At 37.5% G+C, this 12,062-nt stretch overlaps 1 protein-coding gene across 1 annotated transcript in view; it reads right to left on the bottom strand.

The window, feature by feature from the left end:
- Nucleotides 1-757: 757 nt before the first annotated feature.
- THUMPD3 (THUMP domain containing 3) overlaps nucleotides 758-12,062 on the bottom strand; it is a 29,241-nt gene continuing 17,936 nt past the window's right edge. Inside the window, exons 6-11 of the mRNA XM_059390218.1 lie at nucleotides 10,521-10,651; nucleotides 8,000-8,069; nucleotides 4,865-4,980; nucleotides 1,849-1,959; nucleotides 1,219-1,342; nucleotides 758-1,023 (exon numbers count right to left, since the gene is read on the bottom strand). Coding sequence (XP_059246201.1) covers nucleotides 874-1,023; nucleotides 1,219-1,342; nucleotides 1,849-1,959; nucleotides 4,865-4,980; nucleotides 8,000-8,069; nucleotides 10,521-10,651 — 702 coding nt within the window. The 3' untranslated portion in view covers nucleotides 758-873. The remainder of the gene's footprint in view (nucleotides 1,024-1,218; nucleotides 1,343-1,848; nucleotides 1,960-4,864; nucleotides 4,981-7,999; nucleotides 8,070-10,520; nucleotides 10,652-12,062) is intronic.

The following is a 12,062-nucleotide window of genomic DNA, read 5'->3' as shown; positions in this document are numbered from 1 at the left end:
CTTTAAAAAAAAAAAAATAGAAGAATTCTCATGAAGTTTTTTTTCTTAAAGACTTTGAGAGGATCTGCAATTCCTTTGATCAATCCTAGTCCTCTATTTTAGTTTTATACATTAATTTTAATAACATGCATATTTTAATTTTTAAGGCAGATGGTAAACTTTCCAGTTGGTCTTGTGAGACTTCATCTTGTCATGGGGCAAACACTATCACAAAATGCAGTGCTTCATTTTATTAAGGGTGAGGTAAAGCCAACTTGAGAAACTGAAGAGCAAAGCTGAATGCAATATGGCCCAAAAAGGTTTTTGTTTTTTTTTTTTTTAATATTTTATTTATTTATTTGACAGAGAGAGATCACAAGTAGGCAGAGAGAGAGAGGCGGGGAAAGCAGGCTCCCTGCCGAGCAGAGAGTCTGATGCAGGGCTTGATCCCAGGACTCTGGGATCATGACCTGAGCCGAAGGCAGAGGCTTTAACCCACTGAGCCACCCAGGTGCCCCTGGCCCAAAAAGTTTTGATAATGTTTTCCTTTCCTTCACTGTAGCTTTCTACCTGCTACAGTGGAAATAGGAACTGCTATGAAGCCTGAAAACATACTCAAAACCTAAATCCCAAAAGCATTTTAGTAGGCTTAGGATCTTGAAAACATTTTAAGTAGTAATTGCCCAGTCAGTCCTTCCATGAGAGCTCCAAAGTTCTGCTTAAGAACTTCAGTTCCATTCAGACCCTTTGCTAACATAGGTAAAGAGCCTTAGACCAGTTTAAATTGCAAACTGCAATTTTATTAACACTATTTTTCTTTCAAACCAAGTTCTTCATGCTGACATTCCCAGTGTTGGGAGGCACAAATACCATTAACCATCTTCATTCTTTGCATCACCAAGGAGTTCTTTCCCCATCTTGTTCTGAAGGATGAACAAAAGCTTGAGGTGTACGTTTCAGAAGATAAACTGCTGCATGAAGACCCCCTATGTTCACCCAGACAGTATGTACCTTCCGCCAAACATGTCCCATTCCAGATAATGCCTGCGTACACACAAAAAGGAAAAGTGATTAGCAGAAAATCTGTAGGCCAACCAGCAGCCTAGTTGGTAGTAAGAAACCATGGGGGAAAGGGAAACAAATCCTACTCAAACTAATACACCTTTTAAAAAAAAGTTTTAATAAATTAAAAGATCCTAAAGTTGCCACAGGATGAATTTTTGGGCTAATTTACAGCACCTTGGTAAAGCATTTCTTGTCCTGAGTAAGTAGTGCAGCTCGGCCTGTCCCTGGTTTACAGACACGGCTCATCTCCCGTAGGCAAGCTGGATAAAGGTTCCAGTTTCTCTTTTTGGACCCCATCCTATAGAAGATCAGTGAATCAAACACTTAGTAGATAAACATCTAGAACTAGAAACAAAAAGTTAAAAACTCATTATAATAAAATGCTAATGCCTAAACAGATTAACTGGCTACAGAAAAATTTGTTTTGACAACTACAATAATTGTATAAGTTGTCCTCTTAAAAACTATAATAAACACATTACATAAACCAAACCAATGATGAGAAAACATTTATCCTGAGGATTAGAACCAAATTTTTCTCAACCTTTGGGAAGTATCTTGTAATTCACCAGTGGGTCAGGAAGTGAGTTAGCCTGTGATGGTCAGGATCAAAATGTGGTTAATTACTGAGTTCTCAGAAGAAACAAAACACGTGAATCCATCATATTATAGTTCTTAAGTGACAAAGTGCTCTTAAGTCTACTAAAAGAAATTGAAGATTTCTGATAGAATCTTAGAAGACAAGATGGGTACTAGTTTAACAAGTGAAGGTAAAACTCATTTTTTTTAAAAGCCAAGTCCCACCTTTTTCCAAATGGCATGTCTGTCACAATAATGTCCACAGAGCCAGTTCTCAATGGCAGATTGCAGATATCCCACTGAACAGCATCTATGGGCAAGCTCCAGGACACTTTGCTATAGGGACAAAGTCAATGTGCTTATTATTTTGAAGTATGAAGTCTATAAACATTTATGAAGAAACTGTTATAAAATACAAAATGCTACTAAAATGATAATATCTGTGACAACATTAACAATAAGCAAAATTTTTAAGCCAAAATGTAGGAAGTAAGCATAAGGTCATATGATAAAACTTATAATGACAAAATCTGTAATGACTATTTAAAAAATGGTTAATATTGGTTTCAAAAGATAACTGGTTTCATCTACAATTTAAGAAAACAGATCAAGGGATGAACAAGACTAACACAAAGAACTGCAAAAGATGACTGACAATAGTAATGAAGCAGTAAAATTATATAACTGAACGTTAAACATCAGTGAACACAGGAAAAAAGATTATGAGGTGACAAATCTGAAGTTTGGCAGACCTCAATAACAAGAAACATCTGCAAAATTAATAAAATAGAGATATTTGTTTTAAAATTAAACCTGTAGCACACAGACAAAAAGAAGACTGAAAAATATGATAAAAGACAATGAATACAAACGATACAAATCCTCTTCATTAAGGCAAAGCTGCTCTATAAGAAGCAAGATACAAAAGGCAAGAACACACAGGCTAAGAAAGACAAATCAGGGGCCCCTGGGTGGCTCAGTGAGTTAAAGCCTTTGCCTCAGGTCATGATCCCAGGGTCCAGGGATTGAGTCCTGCATTGGGCACTCTGCTCAGCATGGAGCCTGCTTCCCCTGCTCTCTGCCTGCCTCTCTGCTTACTTGTGATCTCTGTCTGTCAAATAAATAAAATCTTTTTTTAAAAAAAGGCAAATCAAAGACTGAGAAGAAATAAATGGTTATTGAGAGAGACTGAGGAATTTAAGAGAAAATGTACAATAAAGGCTGTTGCTCCATAAAGGGGGGGAAAAGCACAGATTATCAAAAATAAGCATATTAATCACATTTATAGGCACCAATAATGGCAACAAAATAAGTGAACATAAAATTTTAAGAGACTGATAAATCGTACAGGTAGAATAGACAAAAAAGGTACAGTGTCTGAAAAGCAAGATAAAATATACAGAAAATAGAAATAAATTGTTTAAAAATGTTTTATCAGGTTTAAAAAAACCATAATGTACTAAGCCCCAAGAAAATTTCAATAAATATGCAACAAAATGTACCATAAAAATTCACTGTCAATAAAGCAAATTAAAACCTTTGAACTACTTGTGTACAAAAAATTATCTAAACCCTTGCTATTCAGAGTTGGGCCACAGCCCAGCAGCATGAATATCACCCATCAACTTGCTAGGAAACAAACTCCCAGGTCCCATCTGAAACCTACTGAATCTGGATCTAGTTAACAGGATCCTCAGGTGACTCACACACACATTTGAAAAGCACTGAACAACTAGATCAGTGAGACAAGTACACAACCAATGATTTAAAAAGAAACCAAAACGGGAAATTTTATCATTAAAGAAAAACACAGCATTTAACTTAAAATTTTAAATAACAAATTTAAAAAACCTCAACAGGAAATAGGAATAAAGAAACAAGCATAAAAAACAGAGCATAAAAAACAAAGAACAAACAGTATATGAAACAACTAAAAAAGCACCGGTGATTCTAATAAAAAAAAATTAGTAAAGAGAATAACCAACATATAGACATAAAATAATATGAAGGATTCCATGTGTAAGTAATAAATAGGAGTATCTGCATGAATTAGATATATATTTTTTAAAACCACTGATTTCTATTTAGATATAAACCTCACATTAAGGGTTATGGAGGCAGCTGCTTCTAGGTTTGCTAAGGCCAGTCATGGGATATGTCTACTTCCCTGGGCTATGTATTCAGGATATCGAGCATCTGTACAGTTCAACAAATATAATGACCACTACCCACTCCTGCCATTTTCCAAGAAAATACAGGGTATCTTTATCTAAGGGCAATATATAAAATAAGGGCACCTAATTGTTTCACAGAAACAATTTTATGAGGCCTCTGGTAAGAAGACCAAGTGACATTTAAACCAATTCTTCCAAAGACAGATGAAACTGCAACAGTGAGAGGCTGGCATAACTTGCATCACTGAATGTAACTTGGAGTAGTAGGCCAGGGCTTAAGATACTTTAACAAAAAATTTCCCAGACCCCAGTGGACTTCCAGTGTACAGAAAGGATACAGGTGAAGGGGCTTAAAATATTTGGCTTGCAGGAGAGAGGATTTTGGAGGAGGAGGAGTTTTGGTAGCCCTTCAAAGATCTGATGTCAAGCATTGTGTGACATGGAGCTAAGATTTTTCTTTATAGATCCAAATGGGTCTAAAACAAATCTACAGAAGGTACAGAGAGGAATTCAGTTTTATGACTAGCACTCCAAGTTGTGCAAAGCTAGAACTGACAGCCTTCAGAGACAGAGCCATTAGAGATAGTGATACAGACTGGAAGACCATTGGTCAGGATGTCCTATAGGACATTTAGGTACTGTGGATGTGGCTTTCAGGTTTCCTCAACTCTTAAGACTGCTTTAGAGTGCCAAATAATAGAGTAAATTTCGACACAAATATGCAGTCATTTAAAAGACAGGAATATAAAAATCTAAAAATATTCAAAGTGGGATTTTATAAAATTAAAATGAATCAACACAGTATTTTTCCACTAAGTAAGAAAAAAGATACACAAATAAGAGAAAGGAAGACAAATAAACACAGTTGCACTAGGTGGAGAAATTATAGTTAAAAACATGTTTTTGTAAGTTATTTTCAATAAATGGCTTTAAAATTTAATGGAGTCTCACAGTATGTTCATTTTAGTTACAATGTCACAGCGCACTGGAGGTATTAATTCATAATGTCAGTATAAAAAGTTACCATCTAAGTCTAAGAAATGCTACAAAATCTTTTAAATTTTTACCTTTCTTTAATTTGGCTCTTGGTCAATAAAGATGAGATGTTATTTGCTGCTCTATTCACAGCCAACGGATTATTATCACCAGCAATATGATAACAGTTAGACCATTCAGTAGCCCCCTAAAAGACAATAGTATATATTAAAACCAAAGTAGCAAACTGCAAACAAAACAAAACAGAACAAAAATTTTAAAACCCCCCAAAACCCAGAAATGATTAAAGGGATAATCATTTCAATTGATTGCCAATAAGAGAGACAATCCAATCTAATAATCCAATGCTTTTCTAAAGTGGTAGAATGCTGCATGTTGTGAACTTTGCTATTCCCCTTGCTTGAAAAGCCCTCCTGTTCTTCACTTGCTGAATTCCTATGCATCTTTCAAGACCAAGCTCAAATGTCACACTCTCACATCAACCCCAACTCTCCAAGCTGTCTCTCGTTTGCCTCCCCAACCCAAAGCACTTTGTACATACTGTCACTGCACTTGTTTTTTTAATTATTTCTATACCTGTCTGCCTTTCAAGGAATCTCTCTAAGGACAAGTCTGATATTTTATTCAATCCCTCAGGCAGCAGTGTCTGGCACATAGTAAGCATTACAAACCTGAAATACAACCATGGTTTAAAAACCTAACAAAATTAAAGTCACCAACCTATATCCTTTTATCATTACAAGATTTTATATATAAATTGTATAATTTATATATATATATAGGGGTATTTGAAAATTTCTAAATAAAATGTAATATACACTGCATTAAGCTTCTGAATGATCACCGCTACATCCCTGAAAAGATTCTGTAATGTTAAGTCAAAAACATGTCGACAGAACATAAATACCAACGTTACATGTCATTTGTGGAATGGGAGGTAACACCCTACCCTAGGATGAACAATGTTCTAGATTCACAGAAGGTTTCTGATACCAAAGCAGAGGCAAGTTTTGCCCTCTGTTTAGGGATGAGGAACAAGTACCTCTTCCTTTGTAAACAGTAATACACACTCAAATCCATGAACACAAGGCTTCATTGTCTTTTCTTTTGCCCACATACTTGAGGGTGATCTAGAGGGGATGTAGAAGAGACCTACAGATTTTGATGAAAGCCTCTCAATTGATTCTGATTCCCCAACACTCACTTTTTTCATCTAAATCTGTTTAGATTTTCAGCCTCTGCAAGAGATGAGTTTTGTAGTACTTCCAATTTTTAAAAGAATTCAGATCACTATTTTATACTTGCGTGAACAATTCTGGATACATATCTTGTCAATTCCTTTCATAACTTCATTCACTCTGATCATGTATCTATGTTTTTTTAAATATTTTTCTATATTAACATTCTCATGTCTACTTTTTTTTTAAAGATATTTTTTATTTATTTGACAGAGAAAGAGAGATCACAAGTAGGCAGAGAGAGAGAAGGGGATACAGGCTCCCTGCTGAGCAGAGAGCCCGATGCGGGGCTCGATCCCAGGACCCTGGGATCATGAACTGAGCCAAAGGCAGAGGCTTCAACCCACTGAGCCACCCAGGTGCCTCTCTCATGTCTACTCTTAAATGGAAATGCCTCAACCTTTATCCGTATCTTTTGGTGTGGCGGGGGGGGTGGGGGCTCTTCTAGACTCTCTTTAGCTCTGTTGTATATTTCTTGACATGTGGCGACTTTCCCTTCTATTTAAGACACAGGTACACCATGGTTTAATGCTTTGTTCCTTGAATTCTTAACAACTTGCGTTTTCTCTGTGGGCAGTCAGAGTAAATTTCTCTAGCTCACACTACCAGAGAACAGTAGTCATCTAGACTACCAAGATTTCCTTCTAGGATTTTTAACTTCCAGATGACACATGTCATTTTCTAATTGCAGTTTGGATTATTTTTCCAATATAATTGGGTTGCTTTGGACTTGTTCTTCTGTCCGGTTTCTGCCCACTCACAGAATCTGATCTCCTTGTAGCTTACTCTCACTGGCTTTAAATATACTCTATATAAGAATTACTATGTCTCATAAATTTAAGCAATTTTTTTAAAAATTTAAACAATTTTAAAAAATAAATTTAAGCAATTTCAAAGAGGAGCACCTTCTTCCAAATTTTTCTTAAAGTTTGGATAATACTGATTCAAGGAGACTCTCCTTCACTTAATGTTCTTAAATGTTCTTCACTTAAAAAATGCCTTTCCATTTCTTGCTTTGCTTTAAGCAGTTTTTGAGTCCTCTGAGTATCACAGTAATTTTGAAAACTATTTAAGAGCATTTGTGTGTAACCATGTTAGACTTCCTGAAAAATCTAAACAAGATTCATAGGTTTCTCCATTTTAAAACTATATTTACTCCCCCAAGTGCCTATGTGGATTAAGCAGCATAATCTCACTTTATAGAGATGGAACACCTTCTTCCAGTTTATGCTTATCCCTTCAAGTCTACCAGCTTGTCTTTTATAGAAAAGGGACTAACTGGGGTGCCTGGGTGCTCAGTGGATTAAGCCTCTGCCTTCAGTTCAAGTCATGATCTCAAATTCCTGGGACTGAGCCCTGCATCGGGCTCTGCTCAGCAAGGAGCCTGCTTCCCCTCCCTCCTGCCTGCCTCTCTGCCTGCTTGTGATTCTATCAAATAAATATATAAATAAAACCTTTAAAAAAAAAAAAGAAAGAAAGAAAAGAAAAGGGACTTAACAGTTTCTCTTAGCCTTCTCTGTGATCCACTGAGTAATCACCACTTATAATCTACCACTTCTTAGCTAGTTGTAATAAGTGGTTATACCCTTCACACAAAATCCCAGCTTTACTAGTGCAATTTTTTTTATTTTTTGGGCCACCTGCATGGCTCAGTTGGTTAAGTGGCTGCCTTCACCTCAGGTCTCCATCCAGGGAACATCATCAGGCTCCTTGCTCAGCGGGGAGCCAACTTCTCCCCTGCCTGCCATTCCTCCTGCTTGTGCTTGCTCTCTCTTTCACTCTCCCTTGCTCTGTGTCAAATAAATAAATAAAGTTTAAAAAAAAAATTTTTTTTTAACTAGTGCAATTCTTTCAAATGGGGTCCACTGACCCAACCGTGATGATTTCATCATGTGTAATTTGCCCATTAGTTCTAGAATATTCTAGTTGTACCACCTGCTTATCTAAAAGGTAAAGAAACATTATTACCTCTATTGGTATTGCTCCCGTTCCACACATCGGATCCACAATTATATCAGTAGGTTGAGGAGCACAGAGCCTACAGAAGAGAAAACAGCCTATATGAAAAGACTTCAATCAATAGCTGAGGCTTTCACACAGACTATTCCTGAAGCTATAAAGATCAAGGACATATTAATGCTGGCATTAAAGAACACCAATCAATATTCATTTTAAAAATCAATTTGTAATTAAGAGATTGAGTCTATATACTAGAACTTACAAAAAAATTACATACAGCTAATAAGTACCCTCTGACTCATCCAAAATCACATTTCAGTGACAGATGGAATATAGCTTCCAGATCTTTCAATATATACATGTACATCTATTAATCCATGTCTTTAGAAAACACATAGTGTTACTTTGTATATAAACGTGTATTCCCTAAGAAAAAAAAACTCAACTGTGTTTCAAGTAAAACATGTATTGGTAAGTATCAATAATAAGTTTACTGGCAATTATACATTTAATATTCCTTTCCTTATGAATTCAATTTTAAAAAACCTTGCCAAAATAACTGCTTTACTTTGAGCACTCAGTATTCGCCAAGTCATGGATTTAAGCTCTTTGCATGCATTATCTCATTTAATCTATTTAACAGCCCTTCAGTTTTTCTGCGGATGACCCAAGATTTCTCAGTATCTTTCCTATAAATACCCCTTCCTATCCGATCATCAGGTTTTTAAAAAAAATCTTAAACTAGCTTACTTAGGTTTCTAATAGTTGCCCCCAAAAGAACTCTCCATGTTCCTGGCTCCTACCATAATGCCTGGCAATACACAATAAATGTTTGTTAAATCAATGAAGGAAGACTGGGAGCTGTTCCTTTATCAAATGGGCCTAGTATTCTATTACTGTCATTGTATGGATAGGTTCCAATTGTGCTGAACTGTAACTCCATGGATGAGTAGAGTGAAAGAGGAAGCAAGGACTGGAAGAGAAAGAAATATAATAAACAATTAATACCAGCATATACCAGACACTATGTAACCGGTATTAAGCATACAGTTGTACATTTACTCCTCACTAAAAACAATCCTTTAAGTCTCACATCAAACCCATTTTGCAGTCTGGAGAACAGAAACCTAGAGAAGACAACTTGTCCTAGAGGTGGGAAGAAGCGCCCAATAAAAGGGTAAAGGACAAATGAGAAAGAAAGCTAGGTCTTGCGCTTGAAAAAGTGGAAAATCCTGGATGGTTCCTGAGATGCTGTGAGTACAAATTTTAAAAATATTAGTAAAAGCTCCCTGTGTTGGGAAGCCTGGGTGGCTCAGTTGGTTAAGCAGCTGCCTTCGGCTCGGGTCATGATCCCGGCGTCCTGGGATCGAATCCCACATCGGGCTCCTTGCTTAGCGGGGAGCCTGCTTCTCCCTCTGCCTGCCATTCTGTCTGCCTGTGCTCGCTCTCTCCCCCTCTCTCTCTCTCTGATAAATAAATAAAATCTTTTAAAAAAAAAAAAAAAGCTCCCTGTGTTTACTTACATATTATACACATTTTTTGCCCCCCCACCCCATATTATACACATTTTTAAAAATCTCTTCTTTCAGGGCACCTGGCTGGCTCAGCCAGTAAAGCATGTGACTCCTGATTTCCGGGTTGTGAGTTTGAGCCCCAAAATGGGCTTAGAGATTACTTAAAATAAATAAATAAAAATTAAAAATATAAAAATCTCTGCTTTCATCTGTGTCATGGCACAGAAATGAAAAACAGCAAAATTTGCTTTATTTCCTAACATACACTATATACTTTGTAAACAGAAATATTCAGAGGCAGATGAAAACTACTGTTTTCATTTTAAAATCAAGAAAATGGAGATGGTAGTCATGTGATATTTTCAGGATTACAAAGAATCAGCACTAAATACAAAAGAAACAGATCATTAGCTTTTTATTCTGTTGTTTATTCACTAAATTCCAACACAGTACTTCACAAAAAATTCAAGTGTTATAAAAGGAAAATTCAAATCAAGGTGTCAGATTTATTTTTTTAAAAGATTTTATTTATTTATTTATTTGAGAGAGGGGGGAAAAGAGAATAAGCAGGGAGAAGGGGAGAGAGGAAGAGGGAGAAGCAGGCTCCCTACTGAGTGGAGAGCCTGGCAAGGGGCTTGATCCTCTTGACCTGAGATCATGACCTGAGCTGCAGTCAAACACTTAACAGACTGCGCCACCCAGGTGCCCTGATTTATTTATTTATTTGAGAGAGAGAGAGAGAGAGAGAGAGAGAGAATGCGCGAGCAGGAGGGGCAGAGAGAGAAAGAGAGTGCAAGTGCAGAGGTGGGTGAGTGGGGGGTGGGAAGAAAGGGAAGGAGAGAGAATCCTCAAGTAGATTTTCCGCTGAGCACAGAGCCCATCATGGGGCTCGATCCCCGGACCCTGAGTTCATGACCTGAGCTGAATCAAGAGTCAGACACTTAACCAACCAACTGAGCCACCCATGCGCCCCCAAAAGTGTCACTTTAATCCAGATGGCAAACTCATTCTCTTACCTAAGCATCCCATAGGCAAGAGTAGATCTAAGAGTTGTAGGTCCAAAATGTGTGATATTTCTTCGGTGGAGACTCTCTTCTGTCAATGCAATGCCCACAACAATTTCATTATCATGGATGTTCAAAAGAACCTATAACATTAAAACAGAGAATAAAATAAAGGCACCTGGCTGGCTCAGTCGGTAGAACACGTGACTCTCAATCTCAAGGTTATGACTTTAAGCCCCACACTGGGTGTAGAGATTACTTAAAAATAAAACCTTAAAAAAAGAATAAAAGTTTTAGGATTGTTTACACTTCACTGTTACTAAACTTTATTAATTAAAATTTTTTTATCTTGGGGCGCCTGGGTGGCCCAGTGGGTTAAAGCCTCTGCCTTCACCTCAGATCATGATCCCAGGGTCCTGAGATCAAGCCCTGCATCAGGCTCTCTGCTTGGCAGGAAGCCTGCTTTGCTTCCTCTCTCTCTCTCTCTCCGCCTGCCTCTCTGCCTCCTTGTAACCTCTATCAAATAAATAAATAAAATCTTAAAAAAAAAAAAAAAAAAGCAAACGTATCTTTTTTTTTTAATTTTTTTTATAAACATGTATTTTTATCCCCAGGGATACAGGACTGTGAATCGCCAGGTTTACACACTTCACAGCACTCACCAAAGCACATACCCTCCCCAATGTCCATAACCCCACACCCCCAAACCTCCCTCCGCCCAGCAACCCTCAGTTTGCTTTGCGAGATCAAGAGTCAGTTATGGTTTGTCTCCCTCCCAATCCCATCTTGCTTCATCTATTCTTCTTCTATCCCCTTAAGCCCCCATGTTGCATCACCACTTCCTCATATCAGGGAGATCATAGGATAGTTGTCTTTCTCTGCTTGACTTATTTCACTAAGCAAGATACGCTCTAGTTCCATCCACGTCGTCACAAATGGCAAGATTTCATTTCTTTTGATGGCTGCATAGTATTCCATTGTGTATATATACCACATCTTCTTGATCCATTCATCTGTTGATGGACATCTAGGTTCTTTCCATAGTTTGGCTATTGTGGACATTGCTGCTATAAACATTCGGGTGCACGTGCCCCTTTGGATCACTACGTTTGTATCTTTAGGGTAAATACCCAATAGTGCAATTACTGGATCATAGGGCAGTTCTATTTTCAACATTTTGAGGAACCTCCATGCTGTTTTCCAGAGTGGCTGCACCAGCTTGCATTCCCACCAACAGTGTAGGAGGGTTCCCCTTTCTCCGCATCCTCGCCAGCATCTGTCATTTCCTGACTTGTTGATTTTAGCCATTCTGACTGGTGTGAGGTGATATCTCACTGTGGTTTTGATTTTTATTTCCCTGATGCCGAGTGATATGGAGCACTTTTTCATGTGTCTGTTGGCCATCTGGATGTCTTCTTTGCAGAAATGTCTGTTCATGTCCTCTGCCCATTTCTTGATTGGATTATTTGTTCTTTGGGTGTTGAGTTTGCTAAGTTCTTTATAGATTCTGGACACTAGTCCTTTATCTGATATGTCGTTTGCAAATATCTTCTC

This window comes from Mustela nigripes, chromosome 2, assembly GCF_022355385.1.
Source record: "Mustela nigripes isolate SB6536 chromosome 2, MUSNIG.SB6536, whole genome shotgun sequence".
Lineage (NCBI taxonomy): Eukaryota > Metazoa > Chordata > Mammalia > Carnivora > Mustelidae > Mustela > Mustela nigripes.
This window is presented reverse-complemented; position numbering and strand designations above follow the sequence as displayed.